The 19,448-nt window shown below is 38.6% G+C and overlaps 1 protein-coding gene across 1 annotated transcript in view; it reads right to left on the reverse strand.

Moving 5' to 3' along the window:
* Positions 1 to 749: 749 nt before the first annotated feature.
* Positions 750 to 19,448, reverse strand: part of LOC112557768 (period circadian protein homolog 2-like) — a 30,384-nt gene continuing 11,685 nt past the window's right edge. Inside the window, exons 6-26 of the mRNA XM_025227798.1 lie at positions 19,136 to 19,222; positions 18,772 to 18,877; positions 17,885 to 17,960; positions 16,345 to 16,520; positions 16,104 to 16,119; positions 15,666 to 15,749; positions 15,174 to 15,280; positions 14,573 to 14,726; positions 13,967 to 14,084; positions 13,394 to 13,454; positions 13,070 to 13,155; positions 12,676 to 12,788; positions 12,039 to 12,127; positions 11,134 to 11,207; positions 10,377 to 10,751; positions 9,786 to 10,002; positions 9,423 to 9,583; positions 6,293 to 6,457; positions 5,596 to 5,730; positions 5,065 to 5,325; positions 750 to 4,701 (exon numbers count right to left, since the gene is read on the reverse strand). Coding sequence (XP_025083583.1) covers positions 3,331 to 4,701; positions 5,065 to 5,325; positions 5,596 to 5,730; positions 6,293 to 6,457; positions 9,423 to 9,583; positions 9,786 to 10,002; positions 10,377 to 10,751; positions 11,134 to 11,207; positions 12,039 to 12,127; positions 12,676 to 12,788; positions 13,070 to 13,155; positions 13,394 to 13,454; positions 13,967 to 14,084; positions 14,573 to 14,726; positions 15,174 to 15,280; positions 15,666 to 15,749; positions 16,104 to 16,119; positions 16,345 to 16,520; positions 17,885 to 17,960; positions 18,772 to 18,877; positions 19,136 to 19,222 — 4,032 coding nt within the window. The 3' untranslated portion in view covers positions 750 to 3,330. The remainder of the gene's footprint in view (positions 4,702 to 5,064; positions 5,326 to 5,595; positions 5,731 to 6,292; positions 6,458 to 9,422; positions 9,584 to 9,785; positions 10,003 to 10,376; positions 10,752 to 11,133; positions 11,208 to 12,038; positions 12,128 to 12,675; positions 12,789 to 13,069; positions 13,156 to 13,393; positions 13,455 to 13,966; positions 14,085 to 14,572; positions 14,727 to 15,173; positions 15,281 to 15,665; positions 15,750 to 16,103; positions 16,120 to 16,344; positions 16,521 to 17,884; positions 17,961 to 18,771; positions 18,878 to 19,135; positions 19,223 to 19,448) is intronic.

A 19,448-nucleotide genomic window follows, 5' to 3' on the forward strand; every position in this document is an offset into this window, starting at 1 on the left:
AATTGAAATAAATTGTAACACCAGTCCCATTACTTTTCAGACAGACCTCATAGCGTCATCAGCACTGCCGTTGAGGAACATTTTGTTTCCAGAAAGGTAGTGCACTTGCAAAATCCAACCAATTTGAATTGTGCATGTACTGGGATCAATTCATTACGCATGCAAATGATAGCCTCCTCCGAATTGAAGATCTCTTCAATGGTATCAACAGTATGAAATATTGAAGTCATAAAATTATATGTAACTAATTATATACTTTATGTTGAATTTTTAAAGCCAATTTCATTATTACTGATGTAGCATGAAGCTTCTGCTCCCAAAAGGATGATCGAGAAACTTCATTAATTTAATCATTATCCAGTTTAGCATGATGATCATTAGCATCTCATTTGGACAAACCAAAGCACAGTAGGGGAGGCTCTAGTGCATGATTAGTGTTGCTAGTTTGAGACTTGCAAAGGTCTGTGGCTGGGAAATCCCCCATCCTTTCCTAGCAGCAATGGATCCCTGATGCATTAGGAAAGTTAAAGGCATTGGATAGAGGGTTGACCCTGCCTTTTGCATGCAGTCCCTTTGACACAATGGACTACTTGCAATGGCATGGCCTCTAGGCGATGGGCATCTTTATCTTTCACATTATAAAATGCTGTTAAGTCCTTTTTGTTAGTAATCATCAATGCTGACTTCTGTCTCCCACAACATACTCCCCATTTTCACAATACTTCCATGTCCAAATCTGCACATCAAAATGCACAACAGGAGGTGATTTATTTTTCTCAGTAACAAAAAGTAATTTCTCAGACAGTAAGGATACTTTTAACAACAAAACTGCCAAGAATACTTCCATCCATGAAATATTTAACCATTTTTTTATCTCACAAATAAATATGCATTTAAAAATTTTAACATCCATGATAATGATTTCAAAATGTTTTGATATGGCACCATGGAGACACATGGATCTTTTTTTGCTATTATGAATGTTAAAAGTTTATGAAGTTGGCTGTCACTTTAGGTCTATGTACAAACTCAAGCCAAATTTTCACTTTCTCTCACATTCACTCATAATTGTGTGCAATTGCACTCTGTGTAACCTTCTTGACCAGCTGTTGGGAAAACTGCCATTAATAAACATCAGGTTACTCTGGCTGTTATCAATCATTGCTTTAATACAAAGAGTGACTCTGTGTGCTTTGTTACTAATGTTTGTCTTTAGGGTTATGGTGTAAAATAAAATTATCATTTATTCCTGAAAATCATTTTTTACAGCATTTTGTTCATTATAAATATTCATGCAGGGATCTATCCTTGCACTTTTTGTTTCTGATGCCTGACACACTCCAAACTGATCAATCAGTTAAGCTCTCAAGTTGAACACAAAAAAACAAGACCAGCAATACAGCCCAGACAACAAAAGGTCAAGCAATGCCATATTTCTAAAGTGCACCCAAGTTTTATGGACAGTTAAGATCATCCTATGGATGTTCAAAAGACTACCAAACATGGTGGTGCATATTACAAGCTTAGTAGGTATTTTGGCTGTAAAAAAACCATTGGATTTGAAATGACTCATACTTGACCTATTATTTGCAACCCTATGTGAGATCTAGTTCAGCAGTACTTGCAATACTGTATTTCAATTTAAAATCTAATTAGCTGGTTCTCGCAATATAAAAAAAAGCTTCAGATGTGTTTTGGTAAACAACCATCATTTTCAGTTTCCTGTCTGGTAACTACTCAATGGTTCAGGCATCACCTACTTTTGTACGCCAAGCATCCATGGAAACCCAAGAAGAATGCTGTTGATTTGTTTATGAGACCTATTTTGTGAGACAGCCTCATAGTCTTTTAAGGACTATTGAGGGAAGATGGTAAGCAATCTATTACGAACTGTTCTCTTGACTGGACCAAGGTTTGACAGAGCCCCAGCTCATTAACAGGTCTTTCAGGACTGCTCACCAGCATATGGTTAGAAGCTTTCTGCTAACTGATTAGAACTTTTTATAAAGTACCATCCAATTAACCCTTTTTATACATTTTGCAACCTGCAGATGGCAACATCTTCACAGCTAAAGCTCAATTGTGCTGATGCATCTGAATTGAATGAGCTAAGATGTGATTCACAAGTTGCAACTCTGCAGTTTTTTGTTCATGGGCTTTGTTATTATCTTTCTGTTGACACAGAGTTGAAAAACCTGTGATACAACTCAGCTAGTGAAGTGCATCTGATGGATTTTCTCACTTGCTCTACTTCTTGGACTTGAAAGCATTAAAATGTCAGCCCCTAAATCTTGCTGTCCTTATCAGCTATGCACTGTTCTGATACTAAAAAAAAACTAAATTACATGATTCATGCAAGAAGGCACTGATGTCACAAACAAACTGTTACACATTTAGTTTATTTCTGATAAACGTTAAGTCTCAACAAAGACATTTTGCCTGAATATGCATCAAAGCACACAGGCAATTAAAATATTTTTACATAACATTTTTCAAATAAATATACCAAACTCATGAGCACTGTTTTGCCAATGCTCACTAATTACATACTTAACTCTTTACAGATCACCATTTGTTGACCATCCTTTAAGTAAATAGGTTATTTTGACTTCATTCCCAGCAGAACTGTAAAGTGTTAAGAAAAATAAAGGACACAGCATTTATAAGAACCACAGAAAATCACAACAGCCAAACAAACTTATAACAATCAAACATCATATAACAGTGAGCGATGAGAAGTAATCAACTATGGCATGTTACTAACATCCAGTGTCAGACTGATATGACAACATATCTGAGGTTTCATTAGAGGAGAGGGGTAGGAATCAAAAGATGCATAACACTTAGCCTCAACTTAGAACAACCAAACACAAAACCATCACAAAAAACCTGATCAATAGATGGGATGGTAGGTTTTTGCAGGCTGTACTGACATCACTTTTGCTTTCCGACTTACATGCATTAACTTAACAGTTTCAATATTAATACATGAATTAACCTATTGTATCAAATTTTAGTTAGATCTTTGTCAGTGGTATATTCATATCATCATTACTAGTGCTCTTGAAGTTTCATCTGTATGCAGCACACCTCTGCTGCATTCTGACATGTTACAATCGTGCGGATTCAAATCCTACAGTTTTTCACACAAGAGTTGCTTTTTCCACACCCACATTTTTAGTAAACTATCATTTGGTTAACTTTGAGGAGAATAAATTCTGTTAACTTTAAGGGAAATTAAGAAATCTTATTATGACAAACTTTATGGCACCACTGTAACAAAAGACTCATTTTCATATCTGAGTGTAGATTCATGTAAAGAGTACTCTTTTAGTCCACAGAGTCCAGAATTTCTGCATCCTGTGACTTGGCTATAGTTTCTGGCATGCTGTGACTACCCACAAGGTCCACTGGCAGACACACTTTGCTCATAATGACATCTCCAGGCCACAGCTCAGACTGTTTGCCTTGAGTCATGCTCTGCAGTTTTTCTAACAGCTGCTTCTCCACTGTTGGATGCGTCTGTCCCCTTTTGGGCTTGGTCCTCTCAGATGAGGAAGTGTCCTGTGATAAGGAGGAGGAAACAGCAGACTGGTCCTCACCTGCCTTAGATTTTGATGGTGGCTGTGTCTCTGCAGATGTAGACACCCCTTTAGGCTGTTTCCTCCCAGGTGGTTTCACAAACTGGGTGGATGCTTCTTCCAACTGAATCTCTCCTCTTGGCTTCCCTTTATGTGGTGCACAGTCTCCACCACTGCTGCCTCCACTTCGGTGGGCCTCTGTCTCTTGCAAGAGTTCCAGAAGCTGACAGTTGACAATATGGGGTTGGGTCATGTCTGACAGACGGCGGCGGTCATTAGCCAAAACTGTGGACAGTTCCATGGGCGACATGGTGTACTGCATAGCCACATGCTTCGACATGTGAGCCTCCAACTGCCAGAATGGAAGACTCATCAGCGAGTTCTTGCTACACACCAAACCACCCTGGCACATGCGAACCTTCAGTGGCACAAACAGTTTGTCAAAGAAATCCACCTTGGGAGTGGGCACTGACTCCCCACCTGAGTCAGTGGACATTTTGTCATTGGAGGATGCAAATGAGCCTTTGGGCGTGGACATATCCGATTCTTTCAAGGAGCTGCCTGCATCTTCTGTGCTCCGTTCCTCAGATGGCGTCAAATCTGAAGACACTTTAGATGAAGATGATTGAGCATCTTCGATTTCTGCTGCCTTCTGTGCTGTGTTGGAACTTCCATTGTCACTGCCTTCGTCGCTCCAAGAGCCATGTTTTGGAGACTTAGTGTTGTTCTCCATAGAAGCAGCATCACCTTTGGAATCTATGGTAGGGAGTACAGGTGAAGTGGACCTGCCATCCTTGTCTCTGATGCTGCCTTGAGAAGCTGGAGAGCGTGGCTTTTCCAAGGGTTCTGTGACAGTTTCTAACACAATACCAGACTCTTCCATCCTCTTCTCCCCTTCATCATGGTCATTGGCCTCCTCTATGGGCTTGTTCTCTTTGTGAACTGTGTCCGTCACATCCATGGCCATGGGCTTTTCACAGCAATCAGCTGTAACTACATCTTTTTCAGCAGCACCAATCTCCCATGAGACAGTGGGAGACAAATTTACTCTTGGAGTCCTTTCCCCATCTTCAGGCTCTTCTTTTTCTTCAGGGAAGAAAATGTAGTCTGCTTCCTCATCCTGAAAAAATACAGCATGCCTGTTACTTCTCTTCAGCACTCTCTAGGATTATTGGCTGTTGTCTACGGATCAGTCACATTCACATGCTACAGCTACCAGCTCCCCTGCAGGGTGCAGACAATGTATGCCAATGTACTTTAAATGCCACAATAACTACCTCTCTCTGTGCATGGCGATTCTTAAAAGCGCATATAGAAGGGGGATGGGGGCAAAATCATATCGAGGACAAACAAGTCTTTTTATAGTCTCTTTAATAAGCTTTTATCTTCCATAATACTAACACACAGAATCGGGGAAATAATTTCTTCTCTGAGAAACCAATTATAAACATAGTAACAAAATTCATCCCCAAATCCTTCTTACCATGGCAGCAGCATGATCAGGCATCTCAATGTCTTCCAGAAGTTCCTCCAGCTGCTGCCGACTCTGGTCACTCTGTACAAGCTTCTTCAAGGCCTCCCTGTCCTTCTTCAGCAAATTTTTCTTTTTTGTTATTGGCATCTTGTACATAAACCGCACCTCTGCAGTCCAGTTTAAACCCTGAAGCCATGGAGGAACAACTGTTCGCTGGCGTGACCTCTTGTTGAGCTGTCGCTGGTACTGAGCTATCTTCTCTTCTGTCTCCTGGTGGGAATACATCACTGTCTTCTTTTAAAAATGTCAGGTTTCCTTATAGCTTTATGTGTGCATGAAAGTGCGTCGCAAGAAGGATGTCTTCCAATAACACACAAAGCACTCTTAGATCCTGCTGAATTTCACATTTCTTTGTATTTCTAAACTGGACACAGATTCTTTTTTTTAAATAGTTTTGGGGACAAAATGATGCAGTATCTTTATCAGTCATGCAAAAAAAAAATATATACTCTGTAAATATATTCATGAACTCAGGCAAACCTCATTAGGAGAACTGTAGTTGGCACTGATGGCTTCCAGCAAGTACTGGGTGGATGAACTGGTCTCCTCCATAGAGGAAGTGGGGTTTTCCGAGTCTGTTCCATTTTTAGGCTGGTCCTTAGATATACTTGGTTTCTGATCACATACCAAAATCATTCCAATTCAATTTAGGACAAATATAATGTAAAATATGCATGCTAAAAATGACAAATGCATAAAAGCTCCAAAGTGCCTGACCCAATCATACCCAAAGTAATTTTGGGAAAGATGATAAGAACAAATGAGTTTACTGTTTACGCTGTTACAAGTTCAAAAGTTAAAAGCGTGGCCTGGTCAGGGTCTGTGGCACCTCTGGAACATGCATAATTTGCGACCAGTGAGAACATGTAAAGCACCATATTCATACAAGCAAATGCTCACATGTTGATGATTCCTAAAAAACATGCAGCAATGACAGAATTCTGCCATGACTATGTTTCAATTATAATGCCAAAAAAAAAAAAAGGTAAGAAAAATATGCAAGCTTTCTGCAAACCCAAAGCAGTTTCACTGCTGCACATTTCACTCTGCATGATCTGCTTTTAGGGGATCAACAGGAAGCATGTACCATATTAAATATGGTAAAAGTCTACATGTCAGCACTGGCCACAATACAACGCTAGATAACTCAAAAGCAATCAACGTGCAACCATCTTACCTGGCTGCATGTCTTTCTAAAGTAGTCTTTTGTTCCCCACAGGCTGGGCCCATGGCTTTGAAGGGTAAACCAACTAGCACCTAGCCTTTCACTCTCATGAGGCACTCCCGTAGCTGCCTGTCTTTGGCTCGGGAAGGAGGAAATGAAAGGTGAAACGGATACAGGCTGCACACAAGGACACAACCACTGCAGCTAGCTTTCTGGATTTACTGTCACCATCACATGAAAAGCTTCAGATTCACTGCACTTTTCACTCTGATCAGGATGAATAAAAGCCTCTTGACACCTGGACTACTTTTTGTAATCATAACAATCAACCACACAGAAAATACATCTTAATGCTGGGTAAGCCACTCGACAACACAAAATATCACAACATTTATAAGCATTACTTCTCTTTTTCTACCACCTGATGGAATAGTTACAAAACACTTTTACTGTAAGGAAAAGAAAAATTGTCACACTCTTTAATAAATACTAAGAAACTAGAGATGGATATTCAAAATCTTTTAATTGATATCTATCTAATACTTCCTGTAAGTAAATACCACTGTGAACAATATTATTCAGTTCCTAGGATGTCTGTTTAATCAAACCAATCACAAAGAAAAGCCATATGAAGACAGGATAGGAACAAAGCAACATTGCACCATCAACATTTATTTTTAGTACTACTATTACACCTAAATCTCACTTTAGGTGACAAAACACAATCTGGATTCTAGTACAGGTTGGGGCAAAGGTCGCTTTAATTGCAGTTTAACATAACAAATGAGCATAACAACACAGGGAACCAAACATTAATTCCATACTGCTCACAACAGAGGATGGCATGGCTTTTCACCAGAAGCTTATTTCATGCAAAAGGCCACATTTATTTGGTAACAAAAATGAAGCATATTTGACCAAGTTTTGAGCCGATCTGACTGTTTTGTAATCAAATATATGTTTATTGATAACGATCAAGAGGCCCTGATTTAGTTCTAGAAGTCACAATACAAGATTTATAAAAGAAAGAAGTAGTCCCTCTTGTAAGAAAAGGTAATTTTAAAAAAATGTAGTTTAACAACCATTTGGTCATTTAGTCATTAGTGTGTTAGGTGCTACTACAGGCTAAACATCTCTCAGAGCAATTTTTAAAATTTATTTTATGAGGGCAGCACCTTTCCTTTTATGATCCTCTAATGCAGACCTGGGCAAACGCCGGCCCGCGGGCCGGATCCAGCCCGCCTCCTGTCTCTGACCGGCCCGCCCGCCGGTATGTATACTATGTATACAGTATTGGGTAAGGCTGAGTTAACTATATTAGTCCGGCCCTCTAGAACCATCCCAATTTCTCATCCGGCCCCTTGGGAAAATTAATTGCCCACCCCTGCTCTAATGGGTCAGGTACCTTTTCAACAGCTGGCTCAACCAGGAGGTGTGGATGGGAAAAACATGGTTACTAGACTGGCTAGCATGTAGACGACTAAGGCCTTGCACACTTGTGCTCTAACTATTCAGCTATCCACTTTTATTTGCAGCGACAATAATAATGTCAAACTAAAATGTTTTATACATTACTTCATACTTTAATACTGGTCATGCTAGAAAGATTATTTTGCCTACAGTGCAAAATTAAGTGTATTTAATAGCCTTCTCCTAAAAATACACTTTGGACACTTTGCAAAAATGAACTCAATCAAAAAATGGTAGGAGGAGAGGACATGTGTAGCGCGATATGAAAATGAAAGAAGCTAATGTAAATAGGCTGTAGTTTTCTCCGCTTATGATTATGACATAATTTTATGATAAAGTAAATCAGTGGGACAGCAGGTTAGAAAGAAAAAGAAAGGAGGCAGATAAGAAAAGGAGAAGAGAGTGGACAGACAGGAGAAATGAAAGTGAATGAGAAGCGACTATGTGCTATATTTTTAATCAATCTACAATGCCTGGGGCAACCATGTGGTTTTTCACTAACTCTTCTTAACTGCTGTGTAAAGCAACTGTGGTTTTCACTTGATCTCAATTTAACAGCCGTGTTCTGATTTCACCTTCTCCACTCATTAGAAACGACTGTAAGGTTTTTGCCTGACCTTAATTTAACTGATGTGTGAAGTTTGTAGATTCCATTGGATACCAGACTATTGTGTGCTGGACCTCAACGGATTTTTAACTGGGCCGAGAAATTATACACGTGTGTTTGGACAGCCTATAGGCAATTATTTGTGCTTTGTGATAAGAACGCATGAGTGACTCTGAGTGTATGACACTACCAGTGTCTCTAACAAGGAGGGAGAAGGGACAATTAGTCTTTTATGTCGAGCCAGCAACTAAGCTACATTACGACAAAGCAGCAAGCCACATGCAAAGAAAAAGCAGCATGCCCTAGATGAGATCTGAACCAAAAGCAGCCAATCCTCCCTGTTTTGGTGACAGGCGCTAACAGCTGCACCAATGGAAAGGAGGAAGTCTTGAGACGTACTAAAATATTCTCTATTGTTGAAGACTCCTCAAAATGTCTATGTATCCTGAATTATCTGTTGCAAAATTTGTTCAAGATTATCAGTACTTTGTTAGCTCTGGAAACATGTCATTTCTTGTGTGTAGCCTAATCGCATGCTGGAAAAATAAATAGCCAAGTAAGGATGAGAGCCATCTATTAACAATCTAAAGCCTTCTTGCAGTCCCTGCAGCATGCCATTTTAATGCAGCATGCTCAAGTACCATGAGGAGGTGAACATCTGTAATGCAGCTAATTTCAACTCAGGGGACACTAGGATTCTAAATTTTCTGTTGTTTTACTAGATTGATATGAATTCTGTGTAACATTGCCGAAAAAATTAGTGTCCTACAGAAAATTTCTTATCAACTGTTGATGAAAAGTGAAACTTTGGCAGCACCTGATTGAAAGGAAGAGAATGACACTTGGTTGAAAGGAAAAGTTTAGCTATTATGGCAAGATAGCAAGGGCCTAAATGTGTAGATATGCATTTACACACTCTCATACATTTGTATGAATGCATTGTGTCTCTTTTTTCACTTTTTCTCTTCCAGGAATGCACTCTTTTTCTCTCTTGAATGTACATATGCAGTCATTCATATGCATTTTGATTCCTTTTCATGTGCACCATAGGCCTTTATTACTTACTGTTGTCTGTTGTGCCCTTTCAGGAGAGATGGTAAACCCAGGTGAAGTGGTGCAAGGAGAGTTAGTATTGTATGATGGAGGTTGTGAAACTGGAGTCATTGAAACTGGCTGCAACAGTGGCTGATAAAATCCAGCCATCACTTGCGGAAGCAATGAGTACCCTGTAGACAACAGCATCATTAGAATTTGTCTTACACAAGCACTACATATGTTGATGCTTCTTCACAAATCACAACACTGAGCTTCATGGAGAATTATCTATCAGCATAAAAATCATGGATAAAACAAACATACAACCAGGTTCCTACAGGAACCTGAGATTTGCAAAGTCTGAATAATAGCTCCTTCTTTTTCTTGACTCACCTGACTGGGGGTAGTATGGCCACTGCATGCTGGAACTGGGAGGTGGAAGGAACTGTGGTATAGTGGGCTGCAGATGCATACCAGTGGCTGGGTCAAGGGGCAACATGGTCAGCTGGGGTACCATACCCATGCCAGACTGGTAGTGACCAGGCATCATGCCCACCATGCTGGGTGACTGTTGGTGTAGGGGGTTAGTGACATGGGGGCTGTTAGTTGGCTGCAACAGATGATGAGAGATCTAAAACCATTTGTCATGGATCTGCCAAGAAAAAAATTAAAGTGCACTTTCTGGTATTCTTACAGAATGCTTTTACCCATTTCAAATAGGGCTAGCAAGAAAAAAAGAAAATCTATTAAAAACCTAGTGAAGATCGTGACTCTTGTATGCATGGTGCTTCTAATTTCAAGCAAGGGTCTTACTTTTTAACCAAAAAAAAAAAAATCAGGTTACACATTTTTTTTAAAGTCACATGTCCATATTTTGCTTTCTTTCTTTCTTTCTTTTTTATGTTAAAATTGTTTGAAACTAACAGGTCTGTTTTGGAAAATCCTGTTTGCATTTACACTTCAGTTTACTGAAAACCCTTTCACCTTTATATCAACTGTAGTCATGGGAACATTTGACATGAAGAGCCCACCCCCACTGCCACTGTTAAGGTTACTCCCACGCTGACCCAGCGAGTTCCTGGCAAACTTGAAGATATCAGTCTCTTCATGGGTACATGGACGAGTACGTTTCTGCCTCACACGCATGGCCTTGCGACGAGGACACATATGGAACAGGTGTGGCTGCTCTTTGGATGCTTTCTGCAAGTATAGGCGCTCCTGAGCCTTGGTGTGCTTGCGAAGGGATTCCTCTGTAAGTGCTAGCTGGTTATCTACAGCCTCTCTTGTTAGGTGGGGATCCTCACTAAAGGAAGGCGGGCTGGGTATTTCCTCTCTGAAGCCTTGTTCTGAAACATGCACCTGCAAGAAACATAACAAGTAGGAAAATATTTCAAAGCATAAATAGTGTTTTCATAGTTTTGGTTGTTAACATAAAGACACAACTTAACCATGATCACAAAATCCCATTCTATTTTCCCATTATAAGCATGACTTCCCTGTCTGAGCTGGTTCCTAACATATATGTCAGGGGAAAACCATTCAGTAATATTTATGCATAGCTATCTCCACCCGCTAGTAGACATCACTCTGGAAAGCACTTACCATTTGTCTTTGGTTTAGTATCACAAAATAATTTCTTATTATTCAGTTTTCCTTACTGTTTCTATCTACTTAACCTACTGTTTCTCCCATTCCTAGGGAAAAAATATAAAGCAGTGAATCAGTCCACTGATCTACTAACCTGTGTACTGCTGCCACAACTGGGGGGCCGAACCACTGGAAATTCTACTGCCATCTCCTCTTCCTCATTGATCTCTGTGTAAACAACACTGTACATTAAAGCCTGCCCCACATACCTTACACCATTAATATATATTGTCTAAATAGTTTCATGTGCTGTTTTGGGTACCCGAAAAATCAGAACTCACCTGATATTGTTTGTAGTCACAGCTGTGTCTCAAAAAGAATGTTACAAAGTTTACCACTAACAGAGGGGGGCAGTGGAAAAATCTCTCAGCAAAAGATAGCCGGAATAAAACCCTTGCTATTTTTGTAATGTTTACTTTAATGGTCTAATGCATCCAAAACACGTATCTCTTTAACACAGGGGTTCCCAACCTTAGGGAGCACACACCCCCAGCTTGCATCCTTTAGCGGACAAGACAGGAGTCACCACTGAGCCGGCTACCCATGTGCCTTGTAAAGCATTGCTCAATTATATTTGCATTCTATGAACTGTGGTAAGAGCTTATTTTTTCAGGTTTAATTTGTTTAACCACAATATTGTATGTGGTTTTAAATTCTGAAATTAGACTTTAAATGTGACAGCACATTTGTAGAGGGTGCAGATATTAATCAAACATTTCCTAGGGGTGTATGGCATAAAAAAAAGGTTGGGAACCATTGCTTTAAGAGTAAGGCAACAGTGTTACAATTTAAACCAGTCTTCACAGGTGATGTTGAATCCTGGCCCCTCTGCCTTGACTAGGGGCCAATAAACACAAGACTAATCTTGGCAACCTGGAAGCACACAATTCCAAACAAGGAAATACGTGTGAGAGGCTTTTCAGTGAACATGCAAAGAGTGAAAGAGAACAAAGCAGTTAATTATAACATGGCAAAAATATGATGTGGTCCACTTCTCACCCTCTTCACTGTCATCTTTGTTAATGACAACATCAGTACTGCTGTCCTCATCTGAGACTGGGAAACACTTTGGATGGCTTAGCAAAAACCTGTTATGACACACAGTTCAAACCACACATCGTCCCTCTATTACTCCGCAAGTGCTGGATGTGCCAGGGCAACCCAGCTCATATAAATTTACAAGAGAATTCATCATATATTTTATGACAGAATGTTATTCAGAACAAATTGACATCGACTCAAATGTCGAAACAGATTAAAAATTTAAAAAACAAAAAATGGGGTCAAGTTTTCTCTTCTACATATCCTAGCATACCTACATGCAATGTTGACGTGCACAATCAAGAACACTTATGAATGTTTTATGAGTACATTTTTATGTCCATATGTGTATGAGGGAGAATGAGCTGGTAATTTATGTCAAATTAGGAAATGCGACTAGGGTGGCAGTGGGAATCTAAATGCAAGGATTCGTGAATGGTTAAAATGCCAACAAATCTGACAAATGATATTTGTTTAGTGCGATGGATGCTAGATTAACTCAATTAAGATGGGTCACCATTTTTATGACAACTATTAACCTTCAAGGTGCACAACCTAATATCCTGAATGAATTAATCAGAATAAAAGCACCAACTTTTTTATATTGAGAGAGTAGTTCAGTTGATTGTACAATGATGAGATGCTCTTCTCATCCATAATGCTAGATGAAATGTCAGATGGGGATGTTGGACTTGTTGAGCTCTCATTCTGAAACACATAACCAACAATGGCAACTAAAATGGTCAATTCCAAAGGCAACTGATGTCTTAACAGGTGTTTCTAGTTAGGCCACTGGATTTGTATTTCACAGCATAACAGACCAAAAGAAACCAACAACATAGAGAAGGATTTATAGAAGATGAGTAAGGTATTGAGCAAAACATGATATGCAGATGACCATGGGCAGATTATGAGCAGCACACAAATCTGTGCCTGTCATCAATAACACCAACTTGCTATCTCACAGTAAACACACACCAACTACTCACTTTTGCCTTCTCTCTGTTGGTGGTCTTGGGTCCTCCCAGGTCATCTCTCGCAGAGGAGCCTGCTGTAGCATTTTGTGTTCCTGGAGCTTTAAAGAGAAAAATAAATGCTAATAAGCTGCCATCTTTGCCTCTGAACACTGAAATGCATCAACCACTAGAGACCATTTAATGTTTTAATATTTTTTTTTTTAAAAAAAAAAACACACTATATAGATAGATAAGGCCAACCACCAAGATATAGGTTAATAAAAATAATTAGATCACTGTGTTATTACTTAAAGGCATTTTGACCAAATATATGAGCTCAAATCAAAGAGCACTTACCATTTATACTTGGATCGGTAGAAGCTGGAGGTAACAACTCAACATGGCTAAGGTTTACAGGCTGCAAGACGACAAGAGAGGCAAAAATTATGCACACAAAATATTCTATACAACTGAAATATTATTCTTGAAATAACAACTTTATTTGATTCCAAAGCTAGAGCCTTTATACTTTAATATTTATAGAAGAAATTAAATGTTGTCCCTATAAAATAAGCCTTAGGCTGTGAGAGCTAAACATTCTGGAAATGATTTACCACTCTAAAGTTCTGCCTTTTTTTTTAATTCAATTTTTTTCTAGCAAAAATATTCTTCACTAGAGATCCCACTAGTGAAAATGTATTACACTAGTTCATACTCACAAATGCCCAAAGGCAAGTGTTTATGCTCAGACACTAAGAAAAAACCTGCTTCACCTATACAACAAATTTTATATATATACACTGATGAGGTCTGTGCTTTAAAGGGAAGCATTTCATGAACAACTCTTTAAGAAAAATTGGCCAACAAAATGCTAGCAGTTTTAGGATGCACATGCACATGCACAAAATATATGTATACACAATCTCTGACCTTTTTTAACACTTCAGTGATCCTGACTATGAGTTTCTGAGCCACTTCAGATGTCATGTTATCAACCATTTTGCGGTCATCAGGGAGTTCTTCAAAGAGGTTAGGTCTCTCTGGGGCTCTGTAAAGAGCAATATGAAGCTTGATATCTAAAATCTTTTAACTTCAGCCATCCAGTGGCATATGCAGTTGAAAAATCCTTTTACACAAGCACATACACACACACACACAATCTAAAACCGGTTTCATTTCAAGAGATTACTGAATAGTTCAGCATTTAGAAAGCACCTCTGCTGGTTATTAACTGAATTAAAAGAAAAACCTACAGCAAAACCTTCTTATTAAAAAACAGACTGGCACCACACATGAAAGCTGCTTTCAAGAAGCCTTTTCAAGACAAATTCGTGTTGCTTTAATGAGTTGAAACTTGGACCTCAAACCCCTCCCCTGTTATTCTTGTTTTAGAACTTCCTCTGTGTGTGCCTATTTTTTATTTTGAAAGATGACTACTCAGTTTAAATCAAGGGATCTGGGATCACATTTTCTGTCACTCTTCTACTCTTTCTAAGCAGTGGAGGGTGGGGAAAAGGACCCAGAAAATTAACACACTTGATCACTGTGTGCTGAGCAATGATAAATTCCAATTTGTGGTCCCAAGGGTTGGTGAAGGATGACCACTCTGTGATAACTTTCACATATGTCCCATTTCGAGTCCTTAGCCGAAGTGGTCCACTCTTAAAACGTTGACCCATGCACTGCATCACTGAAAGCATTTTCAAACACATCTGATGAACTTTATACAATAAAAAGACTACATCTTTCTTGCACTTTCTGGAAAAAATATCACTATTTTAAACACTAGAATTACTATCTTCACACGATTTTTAAAAAATGGTTTAATGACTGGACAACACTTTCAGAGCCATAGCATTGTTGGGGTACACATCTTATTATGATGGGGTTAATTTAATAAGGGGGAAAGGGGAAACTGATGATTTACATTAAGCCAGCAACTAGGGCTATATCACTGCAATGTAACCAGCCCTGGAAACAGATGTCACATGCAGAGAAAGAACAGCATGTCCGAGATAAGAGCTGAACCCATCACAGCCAATTTTCCCTGTATTAAAAACAGGCACTAACTGTTGCGCCACCGGACTTTTGGGTTAATGTAATAAAAAAAAATTTATGGCAAATAGTTAATATGCACCTTTCTTATATATCTCCAACAGCTGTGGCAAATCTTCGGAGTGGTAGTAGTCAAAAATGGAGCTACCCACAATGTCTTGTGGTAGAAAGCCCAGCAAAGCCACCGTACTATCAGAAATCACACACAAATGTGCATGCACGTATTTCAAAATGTGATCACTTGAAACATGTAACTTTACAATTAAAATGTCTAATACAAGTGATAGCTAGCTGGCAATCACAGAAAGATGAAACTTTTAAAGCAAAATTTCATAAGAAAGGCTTTTCCCTTCTAGATTATTCAAACCCATCAAAGGAAAAAAAAAATCAACTTGCCATACCTATTATGCATGTTACAAACAAGCAAAAATTTATGTCTCAAATTTTTCAAATGAAAAGAACAAATAAAATTTGCTCTTACTCTACAGATTGACATTCAGCTCAAAAATAATCCTGACCTAAAGGGAAAAAACTCTTTCCTCTAGATTATTAACTCTGCCAGAATTGTGCTTACTTGGCATGAGTATGGGTGTATGTGCAGAACAGTGAATGTCGCAAACTGAAAGTACGTTGCTCTGGATCAGCTGGGAGTTGCCATCTTTACAAGAGAAACCAAAAAATATGCAATGTCACTCACAAATTATTATACCAAAACCAAAATGTTAAAAAATATTCTGGACTGTATCAAATTTACAAAAGAACATTGACTCCATAACAAAAGTTTAGCACTATGAAGCCACTGCTTTGTCAAAAAAATTCTTATTAAAAAAAAAATCATTCAACCAAAATCTGATTTAGCTGTTTTATGCACAATATGCATTAAGTCTGCATTTAATCGTTACATATCAATTCCCAAACACATATTAATATTTATATATATGTTATATACACACACATCACACACACACACTGTGTGTATATGAATCACACAAAAGAAAAATGTATTCAATACTTGCTTAAACCATAAACTGATTACATTGAAAGGACAGGATATGAGAGCATGCGTTCCCAATAAAAGGACTGAAAAGTTGATAACAATTCTACTTGAAAAATTGCCTGAAAGGTGCAGAAAAATAATCGACACAAAAAAATCCTCCCCTGAAGTTGCATCCTGCATATCCTGATTCTGTAACTGGTGAAGAGTTTGGTAAAGAAAAAAACAAACAAAAAACCAAACAAACTAGAGTGCATACCTTTATATGGTGATGTCATTGGTGCAAAGTACAAAACCATACATCGCTTATTGGTCTTTTCATCAGAAGAAGTTTCCAAAGCATTATCTGGAGGCTTGGAAGTAACCATTACTTTGAAAAAAGTGTAGGATGCTGCATTTTGAATGCTAAAGCCACTGCTAAGGCTTCGGAATCGTCTGAAAGAATCGGAAATGTCAAAGTATGAATCATAACACACCTAAATTTTCCTGCAGCTAGGTAAACAAAAAAATGGAGGAGGTAGCAGTAGTCATAATACCAGACTGATGACTTTCTCTCTATCCCTCTTTCTCTCACACACACACACATACAAACTCACTAAACACACGTATAAGAATGCATGCACACATAAGTATGCATGTGCATGCACACACAGTGTGCACTGAACAAGGCAGGCAACACTTGACTTAGTTTCAGTGACACACTGGCTTTGCACTGATTACAATTTCCAGACAGCAGTGGATCAATAAAAAAACTAGGTGATTGTTATAAGATTCTATAAAGTTCACTTTAAAAAAAAAACCTCTTAATCTGCATGCATGTCTGCATAGTATCCATGTAAGCACGCATACTCTTTTATTACAAAATTTGTGTATAACTACACCATTATTGATCATGTGTCTTAAGTGGGTTAAGTAAACTCCTAGTGATAAGAATGTCAGGACAACACTGTGCAAACTGAGTGCTCTCACCAGACAGAGATATTGATCTTATAAAATTCAACGACCTTGAAACGGGCATTAAACCATTGGATTATCTTATCAGTTAGCTATACTAGTGTTTATTGCAGCGATTCTGTTGGCCTCTGTTCACTGATCCATATTTATCAGAACAAATGAGGTTACAGAAAATTTTACTGCTTGTATGTGTGTGTTTTCATATATTTTACAGAAAACAAGGATGCCAATAGGAAGAGATTAGCAATAGCTTAGGATTGGTTAAGCTTAAGTTCAGTGGCGATTAGGGCTTTGAAAGTGCTGTGTGCTGGAATCAGTAAGTTTCAGTTTCTAGCGCTTTTCTTAATGAAAAAGAATTTTTTGTGGGATTAGGTGGGAGAGAAGTGGTGATGTGTGCAAAAGACTATGCCCAGGTGCTTGTTTATGCCAAGAAAAATCTTGTGATTTCACAGTGAAACTGAGGACATTGGAAACTGGGAACTGCATATATACTTCAGGTATTTTTTAGGAAATACAAGAGTGTGTGTGCATGCACACCATACATGCACGTTCATGTTCATGTACATTTGTGTGAATATTTAAATGAGCTCATGCTAAGGTGATAAAGTAAAAGATGAGGCATGGCAGAGAGCAAATGTAACTCAAGATGTGACCATAACCACTACACAAATGCAAATATTCGAGGTTATTCAGGTAAAACTTGGTCAACAGTATTTGATGTGGTATTCTCAAATGACAGGATAAGGTGGTGCGGTGAAGTAAGGAAGGGGAAAAAAGAAATAAAGACCTGCAACACATACAAGATCCTCTTCTTTACTCTACAAAAAGTATAACTTTGATGTTACCTGAGTCTTGTGTAGAAAAACTGCTTTTGTCCTTCGTTCTTTCTCTTTGCAGGACCTTTAGCTGGACTGCTGGAATCTGATCAAAAGTGCATGAAAATGATTAAAAGCATAGGTAAGCCCCCTTATGACAAACATGCATGTTTGTGTACATCTATAAATTTGGCCTTTGGCTAAGATATTGAACTTCACAATTTTCTGCTTATTACTGCATACTTATGCACATGCATTCATCCATGGGCACACATGCAAACAAAAAAGCAGAAAAATGTGAAGATTTCACATTGCTATACCATGAAAACAGATAACTCTTTATTACACTGCTATCTAGGTAGATGAGAGAGTAAACAGTTCCTGATTTTTCACTAGAGGCAGTAGCAGCAAATATATGCTGCTGTTGCAACTACCACTACTAGTAAAAAGTTCAGTGGCTGTATGGGTGATAAACATAACTACCACTACTAGTAAATAGTCTAGTGACTGTATGGGCAATAAACCTAAGTGGGTCACTGTGTCCAAGGTATGGCATGTAAAAGTATAACTCAGCCCTTCCTGGCCTTTATCTTAACTAATAAATCAGCTACTGTATACATAAGAAACTAACAGGAATTTTCCAGCCACAGATTCGAGTAGACCTTGCACCAGCAACCTTCTGCTCCACAGCTGAACACACTAACCACCAAGTTACTGAAGCATGAAGATCCCTCACACATACACACACCCAACCACAACTAACCTCATTACTAGAAAACCCTGAAACAGAAGATACCGTTGCACACTAGCACAAGCTTTAATGCTTGCTCCTCTTGCAAATTAGTCTACAATTTATCCAAGTAGTGTTGAAAGATGCAACACTACAAATCCACTTAGTAAAGATAATGCTTTCTTACCTGCAGTGGACTCAGTGTCACTAAATTCCGAGTTGATGTAGCTGCTAACAGTCATGGCATCTTTCTTGTGGAGAAAATCCTTAAGCAGTCGACCTTTCCACCATACCTTGAGATAAAAACTGGTCATCACTCCAATATCCCATCCTTATCCCTCTTAAGCAAGGCATTATACACCAGACTGGTAACATTAGTCATTTACATAGGTACGATCAGCACTCAAAAAGACAATAACAATCCACTGTAATATATCTGTCATTCAAATCAACTTTACTACTCGATAAAAGCAGTTTACCTTTCTCTCTAGTTACCTTTATCTTGTGTCTAACCTAAAAAGAAGAGAGAAAAAAAACACCCAGGTACTCACATGTGGGTAGCCAAGTAAATCCATAAGGGCAGCAGATGTATGCAGGACAACATGGTTCTTAAGAGATACAGCCACTGTTAGCTCACTCTGGCAACAAAAACATCACACTTTATTCATACCAAGATATTCTCCAAGGAAAGCAAAGCAGTTTAGCATAAAAAGATCACAACCATCCTGTTTCTCTACAATCTGATATGCATCTGGCAACCTCTGTACTCCTTCATAAATTCCAGTGCAAATCTTGTTGCCTTGTTAGTGGCAACTAGTGACTAAAGACAGAATAGGAAGGTTTTTTTCTTGTTAGTTCTTTTCC

This window comes from Pomacea canaliculata, linkage group LG2 (assembly GCF_003073045.1).
Source record: "Pomacea canaliculata isolate SZHN2017 linkage group LG2, ASM307304v1, whole genome shotgun sequence".
NCBI classification, from domain to species: Eukaryota; Metazoa; Mollusca; class Gastropoda; order Architaenioglossa; family Ampullariidae; genus Pomacea; species Pomacea canaliculata.